The sequence below is a fragment of the Gymnoscopelus microlampas genome (genome assembly GCF_963454915.1).
Source record: "Gymnoscopelus microlampas genome assembly, chromosome: 24".
Classification (NCBI taxonomy): domain Eukaryota; kingdom Metazoa; phylum Chordata; class Actinopteri; order Myctophiformes; family Myctophidae; genus Gymnoscopelus; species Gymnoscopelus microlampas.
The window spans coordinates 33,418,763-33,434,404 of record NC_139961.1 but is presented as its reverse complement, the minus strand read 5'-3'; the positions used below and the strand labels follow the sequence as shown (position 1 = coordinate 33,434,404).

Sequence of the window (15,642 nt, the reverse complement as noted above, 5' to 3'; positions counted from 1 at the left end):
ATTACATATTGGAGCCTGGGGGGCTATCTACAACTACCGGCCAACGCTTCCATTAACCACATGAACTCTAGCGTCCCTATTCTGGGCAACATAGGAGAACATTTGCCAAAAATGGGCAATCTACACTTGTGACGCTATGTGAGCGTGTTGATCTGCTATTTTCAACAAAGAGATTTGGTGTACAAGCACAGACCCCTGTTAACAAGGTATATAGGGTAGGGTTTAAGTCAAGTGGCTGTCAACTTTGCAGCTTGTCTCCCAGCACAGCCAGTCTCAGATGCAATTGTGTGACGATGACGACACAGACCCATCCTCGTCTTATAATTTTAGATCTAAACTGGCTACAGTACGGGAAGACTCGTCTCAAGCAGGTGGGTGATGCTTATCAGTAGAGGGTGGGGGACGCTAAACGCACACCTGTCGGAGAGAGCCAAAACAGGCCGGGCCGCATTCTGCGCTCCCTGGAGAGACGTCACAGGCAGCTGGTTGCTTGGCTGCTCCATTCCGTGGAACAATGCCCAGCCAGGGAAGTCAACGGGAAGGGAAAAAACCCAAGACCCCGCAGGGAGGGTTGGCCTCGCTTGGCACTGCTGCCACTTGTAACAACACACTTCCGGGTGTGAATTCCAACTCGGGCCGCCAGGAATGTGCGCAGGGCACATTGAGGAAGGAGTGGAAGGGGAAGATGAGCATTCATCGCTGAAACTACAAGCTACGGTTTCGGAAGCAGCAGATGGCTGTGGCCTTTAAAGTCGGATGCGTTTCGGAATGCTGACAAACTGTTTGCCGGGAATGTCATTGTATAGCCCTGACTGCTTGCGTTTTCTGCTGCAAGGAGCAGAGGCATCGGGCTGAACAACTCATGCAGGGTGGAACAGAGCCCAGTGCTCCCAGCCACACGGGACAGGGGGACGCTGCAGCATTCTTTTTATACGGCTCTCTCGCTCTGTCTCTCTGACAGAAGGAATTCCAGCCATCTCCCCACCAGCTAGGCTAATCTCTCACTAGAGGAGAGAGAGGGAAGGGCGAGCAGTCACCTCCTCCCACACTAATCTGGGTCGAGGAGGAGTGAGGAGGTGAACAGAGGAGATTACTATCACAACAGTAGGTGTAGCCTCCTGCATCTGTTGTGCTCAATTGTTCTGCTTAGCTGGAACACAGATGAAGACTGTGCATTGTTTGTGCGGTGTCACATGAAACCACTGCATGTCCAAAAACATTTTCAGGAATTCAAACTGGCCTGGTTTTCAGTTTCATGCCCATGTGTAGAATTACCCAGCTGTCGATTTTTATTCTTAGTGCGGTCATCTTTGCACAATAAACCCTGAAAACATCCAGCAGGCCAACTATAAGCCCAGCAATGGTGGCCTTCAGACCACACAGCGATCTAGTTACAGTTTGAAGAGGACTAAAATGTTGCCAAAGTTGTGGTTATGGACGAATAATTGACGGAGAGAATAAAAGGGACACAAACTAAATACAACACAATATTGGAGTTTGAATGCCTGCATGGGCCTTAAGCTCATCAACCTTGCTCAGCAGAAACCTTCAAATAGGCTAATGTTTCAACTTAAGGTCTTCTCTGGATAGTTGTGGTACGTGGAAATTATGAGGGGCAGGAATTGGCAGCGAGCGGCTCAGTAGCGGCTAATTGGGAATCAGAAGGTTTCCGGTTCCTGGTTTAAAGGCACGATTATATATATTGTTATGTCCGTGCAGGAACGAGGGTCTGCGGACAGCAGATGCAACATGGTTACGATTATACTACAATTGTGTAGTGTCTGCAGACGTTAGTGTCTCACCAATTAAGACCCGAGGCCGAGTCTACAAATCCTTTTTCTTTCTTCTAAAACAGTTTTCTGAAAACTTTATATTGCTATATCAGTGGTGCTCAAACCTTATGTCAAGGACCCCCCCCAAAAAAAGGGTTATACTACAATTTAGTGTCTTCAGACGTGCACTCTTTCAAGAACAGGAGCAACACGGGCTACATTCAATACAAGTCAAAAAAGTAAGTAGCTTTGGGAACCAATGTTCCCCGGGCCATGTGACCCATGGGTCAGGAGTCTATACTCCTGTTTCTGTAGCTTGAAGCAGCTTGATGTACAAGTACACACCCTGGACATTAAGCTAGTATGGTGCAGGGACGTACCACCAATTCAACCCTTGATGCTGAGTGCCAAGCAGGGTGGGATTGGGTACCATCATGTTTATAGTCTTTGGTACAGTAGGACCCGGCCATGGATTAACCCATTCAATCCGGGAAAGCATCTCTGTCATTTTAGATTTCTTTGGCTATTCAAAAATTGCAGATATACAAGCTCGAGCTTGTATATCTGCTATTTTTTTTAAATCGTCATCAAAAGTGAACATTTGTGAAAATATTTTGTTTCAGGGACCTCCAGAAGCAAAGATTTTAGTTAAAAAAATATATGTATTCAAAGATTTGCACAAATGTTCAAGATTTTTCAAAAATAGCAGATCTGCAAGCTTGTGAGAATATAGATCTGCTATTTTTGAATAGCCAAAGTATAAAAAAATATAAATAGTTATAGCTCTAATCTAAAATGACACAGAAGCGTTCCCGGATTGAATGGGTTAAAGCCCTGACCTACCAATCTCAGGGCGGACACTCCTAACCACAAGGCTACTGAGGTCAATACAATACAAGGCCACACTCAATTCAAGGCATAATTCAATGACCTTCTTCCTAACAACTGAAGGATTTGAGAGAAGAGATCTACTGTCCTAGTTAACTCTGCCTTGCGTCAGTTATTTCTGTGCATTCCTTTTATTCTCTAAAGACCTCAGATGATTCTAATACATTCCATCAGCAAAGCTTCAAGATGTACATTTTATTCGGGTTTTTATTCTGTTCGAAGTATTCCTTTTAACAAACCTTTCACCATTCAACATCACTTAAATTTCAAGACACTGAACTCCTAACTGCTCCCGATAAGAAGGTTGACGCCTTGTATGGTTGTCTCCACCGTCGGTGTGCGATGTGTGTGAATGTTATGCACAATTGCACATTGTAAAACGCTTTAGATAAAGGCAAGGCGCTATACAATTACAAATGTACCATTTATTTATCATTTGAGGCGCTATGCTCAATCAACGTCCTTGGTTCAATTCTCACCTGAGGCCCTCCTCTCTAAACCCACTTTTCTGTCACCCTTCACGGATTCTCTACACAATTAAAGCAGCCGTGGAAAAAAAACAAACAAACCTTTTAAAAAGGAGCCAGGAAGCTTTGAAAAGCTCACATAAGAGGGAGAGCAGTGATAATAATGTGTCCTGTGGGTGTGTGTGAGAGTCAGTCAGTGGTGCTGTCGAGGGTTTCTGTCTGCGTGTCAGAATGAGAACCGGCCAGAACAGAGGAGCCCTGCCAGTGCTGTGGAATTCACAGTGATGTCATCAGAACAAGCCTGGGACCCTGTGTGTGTGTGTGTGTGTGTGTGTGTGTGTGTGTGTGTGTGTGTGTGTGTGTGTGTGTGTGTGTGTGTGTGTGTGTGTGTGTGTGTGTGTGTGTGTGTGTGTGTGTGTGTGTGTGTGTGTGTGTGTGTGTGTGTGTGTGTGTGTGTGTGTGCGCGTGTGGTTGTAAAGTGAGATGAGATACTGCATAGAAAGACGCATACATATCTAGTTGGACTGGATGACAGCCACATGTGAATCATGTCTTGTTTTGTTCCTGCTGGTCCTAGCCTACGTGTTTCCGTCTGTGCGACCACGGATACATGATGAAACACTTTTGAACCATTACTGGGCATGACTACACACGTATAATAAACACAGATCCACAGGCTCACTTAGGTGTAATATGACCTGTCCCATGGACAGGAAACGAAATGGACCCGAACACTGGATTTTACTGTGTGGTCAGTACAGTATGTGAATGTACACAGAGAGAGAGAGAGAGAGAGAGAGAGAGAGAGAGAGAGAGAGAGAGAGAGAGAGAGAGAGAGAGAGAGAGAGAGAGAGAGAGAGAGAGAGAGAGAGAGAGAGAGAGAGAGAGAGAGAGAGAGAGAGAGAGAGAGAGAGAAAACAGGAAGGGACGTTGAGAATCAGAGAGAGGGTGAAAAGAATGGAGGATAAAGCGAGACAAAGGAAGAGACAGAAACCAGAGATTTTGGCTAACAGCTTCAATGAAGGGAGTGAACGCATTTGTGGCAGTACAGCAAATGACTGGTGTGTGTGTGTGTGTGTGTGTGTGTGTGTGTCAAGTGTCAGAGAATGCCCTCTTTTAGTGGGTGGCTGTCTCAGAGCACAGATGCCCATTGAGGACCTGGGACTGTGGCAGGGAGGGACACGCCCTGGTTTTACTGCAGGACGCTGTTTATTCTAGGCCTCCATTACTGACCTCTACACACACCCAGTGTGTGTGTGTGTGTGTGTGTGTGTGTGTGTGTGTGTGTGTGTGTGTGTGTGTGTGTGTGTGTGTGTGTGTGTGTGTGTGTGTGTGTGTGTGTGTGTGTGTGTGTGTGTGTGTGTGTGTGTGTGTGCGTGTGTGTGTGTGGCAAATCAAAATAGAGTCACTTGCTCTCGACTTGCTAGCCAGAATCATAATTCCAGTAATGGATAATGCACTGGGAGCCAGTCAGTTATGAGAAAACAACCACAAGACAGTGAAGGAGGGCTGTTGACCCTCCCTTAAATGTGGTTATTTTCTCATAATGACAATGGCTAACTCGCCACGCCTCCAATAGAAAAGCTGGTGCTCATTCATTCCTTCTAACTACATGAATTAGAAGTACACTTGTACTGTACAGCATCTGTGTCATTTCAGATGTCTTTGGCTATTCAAAGATAGCAAATATACAAGCTCATAGCGCGGCATTGAGTGCCGTGCTACGAGCTTGTACATCTGCTATAATTTTGAATAGCCAAAGAAATCTAAAATGATACAGATCATGCTTTCCCCGTCTTAATAGCTCTAAACAGATTCTACACGTCTGTTCTTGCTAGCAGTGGTATGGAGAATTCATATACCCCCACGTGAATCAAAATGGCGTAATTGCCCATGTCTGTTATTTGTCGGTGCCGTGGCCCGTGGTATAACAACATCAATCATCCACTCGGGAATTATGTGATGTCCAGCATGCCCTAGCCAGTGTGTTATCTTCTGTACCCATTAGGCCAAACAAGCCTGGTCATCGCTCTTTACTGTCACCTTGTTCAACTTTAATGCTCATGGAAATGAAGTGCATGTGATCGTGCTTAACATGCATTGCCAATATTTTATCAATTACCGTATTAAGCTCTTAGCCAAGTCCATAACGCTAAAGATCTGTTTAGGCTGACCTTTGGAGAGCTACCAAGGTGTCCTCCTCAGCAACACAGATCAATAAACTTCCCTTTTCCAAATGAGATACCCATTGAGAGATGGACAGAAAGAGTGACAGCGCTTGTGACGTCTTCGGTGCCGGGTTACCATTTAGTGATTTAGAGTCTCGGGCTGCAACTGTAAATTATGTTCCTATGGATTACTTTTCAGATTAATCAAAATAACCGTTTTTTAACCGATTTAAATTTTCAATGTGGAGAGACCTCCTGCTTCAATAGACGTATATGCATGCATTGGGAGTCATTGCCACTGCCAATTGGCAGCCGCGATGACGCATCACTCCAACGAACAGCATTGGCCAATGTGGTATCTACGTGTTGTGTACATACAGTATCTATTAGAGGTGTAACGATATAGTAACTGCATCGAAAAATCGTTCATGCATCGGCAATGCAAATAATCAATTTTATGCAATACTAAGTACTTTTAAGAAGAAAAAAGAGAAAGAGGTGTTTATATCCAGTATCCAGGTATTTATTTTTCACACAGATTTTTTGGGTAAATAAATAGCTACTATATCGATTTTAAATCATTGAATCGAATCGTATCCTTCTAAATTAACCTGTCCTGTATCGTTCATGTATTGTATCAACTAAATCACTGAATCGAAACGTATCGTATCTATGTATGGGCCCTCTAACATAGCGAGCGTCAACCCAAGCTCCCTATTCTACTGGGTCCCATACATCATCTGGTACTCTGATCTGACAGGTGCCACGGTTTCTGGATCAGCTATTTTGTGGGGGGCAGCTGGTGGTTGAGTAAGAATCTCATAACAGAATGACATCCGGATAAGTGCTCAATGCGTCCTCTCAAAGCGTCCATGACCCTTCACTGTGGGTAAGAGTAAACGTAAAGATGCCTTCTCATTCTTAAACAGAGCCAACCGTTGTTCAGCGGCGATCTTCTGCAGTCTGGTCTTTGCCGACTAGACGCTCGAATGCCCCACCCTCCCAGACAGGCGTGGTCAGTCGGGTGGTCCGTCAGCTGGCCAGGTCAGTTAGATGGCTGGCTGCTGACCTAGTTTGGTGAAGGGCAGAAATGGCACGGAGCCACCAAAACCGCAATGTCTAAGAGGCTCGCCCCTCCCTTGCGTTTTTTTTAGGTCCAGGTCATTTGGCTGATCAGCGTCAGTAGCACTGCCCTCCAGCCCACAATCATCAACCCAACTGCACACCCCCAGTGTCCCCATATGATGATGTCACCAGCAAGGGTGTACATTTATAGAGGCCGTGGGGGAGGGGCTAAAACCACAACAGGCGTGGCCGACACCAAATCTGAATGACATCATTGTTATTCTGGAGATATTCATAGCACAGAGAGAATCAGGAGCAAGGAGGGCAAGACAGACAGAAATAAAGAGAGACAGAGACAGAAAGACAGACAGAGAGAGTGCAAGAAGACAAATGAGTGTGAAGAAAAACGGAGGGCCAGGGAGAGAGAGAAAGCTAGCCTGAGGGAACAAAGTTTGCATGCCAGCGCATAAAACAGAGTGTGTGAGCTTGTCTGACTATGTATCTGTGAGAGAGAGAGAGAGAGCGAGCGAGTCTGTAAAGATTAGACCGTAACTAGGAAACAAATGACAAAGCCGGAAAAAGACCTGAGTAATCTACTTGGGTAAATATGTGAAACCGCAGCACTTTCTCCTCCGTCATTCCCAGCTCTCACCATCCCCCCCCACCTTTTTTATTTCTCACTTAATCCCTCTCCTCTCTTCCTCCGATTTACCCCCGTCTTTCCAGAGTCTCATAAAGGCAGGCTTTTATGGCTGTGTTAATTTGACTGCATCGTTTGAGTCTTATCCAGTCAACCAGCCACTTAATAGGAAGGGTGGAGTAAAATAGGCCCAGATCATCATGTGCTATTTCCCCAGCAGGGAGCCCTGGTTTGCGGACAGTAAAAAAGAAAAAGAAGAGCACTGACGTACCATTTGGCAGTGGTTTAAATACAGCATTAAGCTTTAATGGGTTAAATATACAGAGGCATTTTCTGAGCAGTTGAGATCTAAGGCGGTTAGATAGACAGAGCTTTAATGATCCCAGTGGGGAAATTCAAGGTTGTGTAGGAGAGAAGCATGAATTCTAGGCAGCGACTCAATTAGTCATCCATGGAATTGTATCAGAAGTTGGCCTTTGATGGAAAACTTTCTCAGAACAGCGACTCCAAATACCGTCTGAGGGAGGGGTTCGATGTAGGTGTTGTGGCAGTAACTGTCTGCCGCCGTAAACAACGCGTCTCCCGTTGCGTGGGGCCAGGGCTCCGGCATGGACCTGATGACAGGCGCCTAAGAGGATCGCCAGGCAGTTACGTAATGGTCTTAGCTGCCGTCTGCGACCTCTCGCCCCCTGAGAAGCCTGGGTGGCAGTGCCGGGACCAGAGTGTGCCTCTGCAATCCACGCCCTGTCTTCACAAGCAGAGGAACGGAAGTGGGTTTCGGGGGATTGTGTCCAATCTGGTTTGCTTTAAAATTATCGGGCACCTGCAGAAGGCTCAGTTTGTCGATCCTGGTGTTGTCCCAACAACGACCACCTATCTCTGTACTCATTTTTAGCACTTATCAGTTCTACACTCACTAACACCACAGACACTTCACCTACATTTAGCCCCTTTACTTCACACCTACTCATTTCCTTCCTGCCTGTCAACAGACTAATAGCACAGCAACCCCCGGCTGACTGGCAGCTTGATTAAGTGACATGAACACTGCTATTAATTACAACACTGAGACTTCTTCCATTACTTCCAGTACTTGTAACAATATTCCGTGCGTAATTGACAGTTGAGACAATAGCGGGGGGGGGGGGGGGGAGGGGGTAGTGCTGTACTACTGTTGTTTTAGGGATCTGAAGGACCGCAGAATAAATTAGAATGTATGTTAGAGATAAGCAAGCAATGAGTCAGTGTCGTGACATGAATTGGTGTCACGTCAGGCAGCACACAATGGCTGGTCTGCCACACGGAGCTGGGCGAGCAGGTTCTCCCAGCACGTCCTGATGTTTTTTGTAAAGTTCCTACTGTCAACAACGGACAAATCATCACCTGACTCTGTACTGACTGGCAGGCTCCACCCCACCAGTTAAGTTAACCTCTGCCACCATTTATGTCTAGTCTCTATGCCTCTGTTAATAATTACACATAAAGGAAGGGAAGACGAGACAGCGAGGAGGAAAGGCGCAGAGACAAACGCACATTGTGAGGTACTTTGGACCTTTCCCTTGTTGGTGCCTATGCCAAAGTAAGTGGTAAATGCTAGCCAACCAACTGTTGTCTGATGCTTGTCATAAAGACAACAAGGAAAGTAGGACGGCTTTACCTGCAACTAAACTAAACTTGAGTGTGCGCAAGCCATGAAGTATAAGCCACATCAAAAACCCGATGAGTTCAAACACAGCTCTGTGTTGCATCTCTAGCTGCTCGTTCACGCCTCTTTAGTCACTGTAGCACCCAGTGGAGCGATGAGACAAATAATGACGATAGAGAGTCAAACATGCTGGGCTGAGTTTGACAGAGCTCAACGCTGTGACCCTGGAGGTCCGGCACAAGGATCCCTGTGTCGGGGAAAAAGGGGGGTCTTCAGTGCAGACATGCCGAAGCCATGGGCCTCACACACACACCAACATTCCTGAGCTGATGCAGCACATGTGACTGCAAGTTCTCCTTACTGACAACGTATCCCAGCAACCATTGTTCCCACACACGTGCACACAAACACACGCACACACACGCGCACGCACGTACACACACAGGTCATCATATTATAATTAATTTTTGCTTCTACAATGACCATTAACGTCTGTATTGTTACCTTTCGCCACTAAAGGGGCACATCGCCTTTCATTATTGTCCCAATTGTGGATTGCTTTTGTTTCGTTCCAACAATCGTGTACACATTTTCAGCCTCCTTCAGGATCAACGTTGTGACTGGTCAAAGTGCTGCCGTACCCGAGAAGTGCCGTTTCTTCTTGGCAAATCATCTGTGATGTCGCATAATAAATTCCTCTACTCACGGGGAGATACATGTACGTGACAATTTGATGTGGTCGGGTGCTCTGAGCCTCTGACGGTAAACAAACTCTTCCTCTTTCATATTTTCCCAATTTTACAATGACTGCCTTTTGTCATGTAACCTAGTAGCCTCCAGCCACCGCTGGAGCGTATAAGCGGTTTCATTTCAATATTAAAAAAGTAACACTACTACAACAGTGTGGTGTTGATATACCAGCATTACCTCATTGGTCCTGTACTACTATATCGCAATGGGTAACCGGCCCACTGCGATAGGCCAAGACCCACCTGTAATACATACACACACCAAACAGTAAAGAGACCACTTAGCTGTAGCTAACAGTGCCTGCTCAGGATAAAAAGAGACCTCAACACAAGTAGAGCCAGGGGTGAGATCACAGGGGCATCGGCACCTCCTGAAGTCTTATTGACCGTTTGAACTTTCATGCCCTTCTGTCACTCACCAATCCAAAGCACCAGCTGAGAAACGTATGCATGTAGTGCACTCGTCTCATTCTTCAAATGTTGCCCTTTGGTACAAAGAAAAACAACAACTAATAAACTGCAGGCAGTTTAATCTAATTGAGGGCAACTGGTTAATCTGTAGGAATTACAATTGAGGAAATCCATTTAAAAATAAAGAAATATATCCCAGAAACCACTTCTGTATACAAGTATTTCTAAAAAGGTTGCCATTCTTCCGAGTGAAATACTGGCCCTGAGGAGTTTCAGTCCTAGAGAGTATATTGCTTCATTGATGCAAATACGCACAGTCCTCCCAGAACAAAGGCAGTGTGTATGCTCATTGCCTTTTCTCCCAAGACTGTGAGAAGTGCATATAAGTAAGTAGTGGTGTGTTTACACACTTACTATCATAGACTACCTACTGTAGCACCACCGCAACGGTCTGGGAAACAACTAACTACCACTAGGTTGGATGTGCAATTGCCCAAATTCCTTATGTTAAAAGTATAATTAGAATTTGATAAATAGACATTGTTCCTTGACAATTGACAATTTTATAATTGCCTTTATAATTAGGAAAAGACTCAGGCTGGGGTTAGGATTGGGCATTTAGAGGTTAGGGTGGGATAGGGTTAAGAGTTATGCCTGTATACTTAGTTGCTGCCCGGTGTCCTCCACCCGAAATAGCCAATCACAATGTGTTGCAGCGTGACGCGTTGGGAGCTTGTAGATCAGCATTTTTTTTGGTGTGCGACAGTGGCGCGCAAGCATATTTTAAGGATTAGGGTTGAAAATAGCCAAACAAGGTACAAATGGCATTTAAAAGATGGCCATACAAAGTGTTATGTTATCACAAGCATATTAATAGTGTGTGTGTGTGTGTGTGTGTGTGTGTGTGTGTGTGTGTGTGTGTGTGTGTGTGTGTGTGTGTGTGTGTGTGTACCCCACATGACCATCTGTGTCAGTAAACGTAGGCTTTCTGAGGAAGTATCATTCATTCTTATATCCGTACCTTATGGCCAGCAGCTTTGTTTTCATGGGGCAAATACTCACAAGGGGCTTGGGTACGCGCGCGTATGTGTGTGTGTGTTACCGTGAGGGATTACAGTGGGTAAGTGTGTTACTGCAGCAAGGCTCACGTGAGGAGCAGCTCAGGCAGGCCGTTTTGATTGGACGCCCAGGATTGTGTGTATGTTTTATCACCGAGTGAATTAAATGGGCCCAGGAGCTGACTCAAGGCAAGCCGTCTCCTCCAGGGTATCACTCACCAAGGAAGCTGTAGACAGTGCCAAGTACTTCCCATACACACCCATCGATAGTGCATCGCCCATTCATACATTCTATTCTAACATTTCTAAACATGAAATAAATGCCAATGTATTGTTGCCTGTGTGAGTTAAAGTTGTGTTCATTGATTCGTGATTTAAAAAAAAGGGGAAGTAGAAAACAAACGATCTGCTTCGTAGGGCAGTACAGAGGAGAGAAACTGTAAAGACAGGGTAGATAGAGGACATGATGTGAATCGACACAGGTCCTTAACCCGGTGCAAGCTTGGGACATTGCCATTAACTGGTATAGTGCCCCCCCCCTCCAGCCCACATGCCCATAATCTAACCTACTGTAATAGCGCATAGCTCAATAATCCATCATAAACATTTTTCCTTCCACAAGTAAATTGGCACCTCTTACAGAGATATCTGGATTTAAAGGTTCAGACAAATTTGTCAATTTGTTTTGTCTGTATTCACTTCAGATTTGCATTGTCGGTATGATTGTGCCCTTCCAAAAAAGAAAGTCTGCATGTCTTCATCCCAAGACACCATTGTGGCAGATGGCCCACCACAATAACAGAGAGGGCGAGCGAGCATAAATAGTTTTCGCAGATTGACATAATATATGTGCTACTTATGTTGCATGCATGTCGATTCTTTCCACTGCCTGTCTTACCAAAATCAAACTCCCCCCTCCTCCTTTACAAATACCCTGAGAACCTGTTGGAAACATTTCCACGTCACGGTGCAGCTGCACTGAGCTCATCCTGTCATAAGAATGAAATATGAACAACACCAGGGAAGCATAACCTCTCTGAGACTGTCAGGTGTACAAATGTAACCAAATGGACCTGTAATTAACACTCAGGATTGTCCCGTGTGCCATAAAACGCTATCCATTAGAAGACATTTCCATGGCAATGTAAATACATCGGCCATTACATGGGTCAGGGTCACCACTGAGATGTGTGTTTATTTACCTTGTTGCAATAGAGCATCCAGACCTCGTACAATCTCTCATTGGATGCCATGGTGCTCGATGCGTGCACCTACACGCACACAGGCTGTAGTACACACACAGGTGTCAGTTCTCATCCGGATTCTTCATCATTATGATGACTGACAAGTTACATCTCCACCACCGGACTTTACAATCCACATTGTCAACCTCCTTCTCAAAAAAAAAAGAAGAAAAAAAGTGTGAAAATGGCCTTCCTCTGAAGCTCTTGTCTCTACTCCAGGGTTGTATTATTACTGTGGGGACGAACAAAAGAATCTTCCAAAATTATTCCATGATATTGACTGGGTCATTCCCAGGGGACTTCAGGGGCCACAGCAGGGGGCCCCAGCTGATCTCTGGCACAGTCTGGACGATACACAAGTACTTTTTCCACAGCAGGACTCAGGAGGAGGAGGAATCCCTGGAATAGCTCGCCTGTGTCAGTCCTCTTCTGTTTGTTTACTAAGGGAAATGACAGTGGTGTAAAGTAACTAAGTACATTTACTCAAGTATTTTAGTAACATTTTGAGGTATTTTTTAACTTTACTGGAGTATTAACAATGTTCAGTAATTTTACTTCTAATCCACTACATCTCAAAGGCAAATATTAGACTTTTACTCCACTACAATTATTTGAAAACTTTAGTTAATAGTTACTTAGTAGATTTGATCTATTATTACAAAACATACATGAACCACTTCAGCTCTATATACATTTCGGCCATTTTTATACATTTGAAAACTTGTGAAATGGGACATTCTGCATAACGAGTACTTTCTACTTTTTGTACTTTAACTAAATTTTGATACCAATACTTTTGTACTTTTTTACTCAAGTCAATTTTGAATTCAGGACTTTTACTTGTAACTGAGTATTTCTACATTGCAGCACTGATACTTTTACTTAAGTCAAAAAATTGAGTACTTTTTCCACCACTGGGAAATGACAACACGTTACAAAAAAGGCAAATAAAAGCAAACTAGCTTACTTTTTAAAGCTACAGTAAACAAACAACACAAGCTGTTAACCAACGACAATAAACCTTCCAAAAGATAGTGCTCCTTTCTGCAGCCTCAAGACGCAGAGAGAGAGGCGACACTAGAAAAGCACTCACTGACTGTCATCATTCCTGGTGTAATGTCTAATATAATCATGTTTATACACGTTTACACGTATCAGTTATCGTGTGGTTAACGCTAAGACAGTCCTGTGGACACTGTAATGGTGTTCTTACCTGAAGGAGCTACGGCCAACTGTCAGAAAACTGTCAAATTCCTCCTACTAACCTCCCCTCTTGCCTCCTCCTGTTCATGTGACACAAACACTGTGTGAGTGGGACGGCACTGGCTCAGTGTTGCCATATTCTGCGAGAGAAATAAGCAACCAGGTCTATGAGATACAGGATAGGTGGGCACTAGGGACATCTCGGCATGTCGATGTAAAATTGGCTATTTTGTCCAAAATGTTAAAATATATATATATATATTTGGAAACTGTTTTAAGTAAAGTAAAGTAGGTAGGCATATACATGATTAGTTAGAATATGCTTAAACATTTGTCAATTAAGGTCTAATATTTCTATAATTACTACAAATTGCTACAAAACCTGTATAGTAGCCTATATCCACTCATTCTGGGGCATGAACAAGAAGTTGAAGGATAAAATTAAGTCTGATAATGATGTACCGTGCATGTTCACAGCATGTATACTTGAAATTACTTATTTTTTTAACATGTTGGACAAAATAGCGAATTTTACATCGAGGTGCCTAGATTATCCCATTATCCCATAGTGCCCATCCATCCGAGAAGAAGCGTCTGGCTGCAGACTTGTTTCATGAGACGAGCTCAGCCAGATCTATCCTGTATCCCAGGGGTCGGCAATAGGCGGCCCGCGGGCCGAAATTGCCCCCCCAGAAATAATATCTGGCCCGTGAGATAATTTTGAGAAAAAAAAAATTGAAAAAAAAATAATTTTTTTTTTTAGAAAAATATTTTTTGATTTTGAACCCACTTTTGAAATCATGCACTCATAAACACGATGGATTTTAAAGGATTTATAACATTTTATAGCTAGATTAGAGGAAAATGGAGAAGAAAAAAAAATCACCAGAAAAATCGCCTGTGCTGATATTTAAACCGGAAAAAATGTTGATTTATATTGGTCAAACAGAACCGAATTAGACCCAAATTAGACCCGAATTAGACCGAGTTAGACCCGAATTAGACCCGAAAAATTTTGCGCGCGGGCGCGTGTTGTGCACGCACATTCGCGGGGAGGCCCGGCCCGCGATGGAATGTCTGGGAGTGATATTGGCCCTAGGCTTATCTCAATTGCCTACCCCTGCTGTATCCTTTGAAAATAGCAGATCTACAAGCTTGTAGATCTGCTATTTTTTTTTTTAAAGACAACACAAATCTTGTATGGGGGGATGTCACAATATTTTCATGTGGACAATGGGAAATACATATTAATTTGGGGGTCCTTGACATGAAAATGTTTGAGAAGCACTGGTTTAAACAACATTAGGAAACAAGCCCCAATAAACAATTACACTTTAGAAACAATCCCAAAAAAACGCAACTAACAATATTTACAAACGACTTTACAGAAAAACAAGCCCAAAGTCGCTTATAATAAGCGGTCATGGCAACCATGGGCACTGACTTCACCAAGCCTACTCTCGCGATAGCCACAATGGCTTGCACACGTGAACCCACGCGAGATTTGCAGCCACCCAACCCCTGCCTACAACAACATTACAGCACCGATTACAGCGCTGCCGAAAATAGCAGATCTACAAGCTCACGACTCTGCTTTTTTTTCTGTGACGAAATGTGTTAAAGTCCATACAGGTTCACCCTCCGGTGTCTGGACAGAAAACTGGTTCTTTGTTTCTATTGTTTCGAGACATCTTGCTATGTGAAGGAATACACAGGATACAGGATAGGTGGGCACCTCGATGTAAAATTGGCTATTATCAGTCTTAATGTTATCCTTCAACTTCTTGTTTGTGCCCCAACATGACTGGATATACAGGTTTTAATTGTAGCAATTTGTAGAAAATTGTAGAAATATTAGAACTTAATTGTCGAATGTTTAAGCATGTTCTAATCATGTATACTTTACTTTACTTAGAATCTTTCCAAATATTGTATTTTTTAATATTTTGGACAAAAGTAGCTAATTTTACAGTCTATATGGTGCCCACCTCCTGTTACCGGTCTTGATATATATGAAGGAATACACATGTCAATCAACAATGGTATGCTTTGGCATTTTAAAAAAAACAAAATACTGTTAAAATAAAAAGGGCAACAACAAAGGGGGTTGATTTGTCCACTGACAATCTTCAAATTACTTTGAAGATTTGAAGATCATTTATTATGTTACCTATCAAACAGAGCTTCTGTAATTATTCCTAGTTTTAAATGTTGTTGTCGATAAAACATTTGCATTGTTTATTGTATAAACTAAAATACAAAAATTGAAATAACCGTCAAGGTTAGAGCATGTATCTACAAATATTTACACCCCCCCCCCCCCCCCCGTCTT

The 15,642-nt window shown here is 43.7% G+C and overlaps 1 protein-coding gene across 2 annotated transcripts in view; it reads right to left on the bottom strand.

Annotated features, from left to right (window-relative positions):
• Positions 1–13,391, bottom strand: part of nbeal1 (neurobeachin-like 1) — a 79,108-nt gene extending 65,717 nt beyond the window's left edge. For both annotated transcript variants that reach the window (XM_084050725.1, XM_084050726.1), the window contains exons 1-2: positions 13,321–13,391; positions 12,066–12,547 (exon numbers count right to left, since the gene is read on the bottom strand). In XM_084050725.1, the coding sequence (XP_083906851.1) occupies positions 12,066–12,116 (51 nt within the window). In that variant the 5' untranslated portion in view covers positions 12,117–12,547; positions 13,321–13,391. The remainder of the gene's footprint in view (positions 1–12,065; positions 12,548–13,320) is intronic.
• Positions 13,392–15,642: the final 2,251 nt, after the last annotated feature.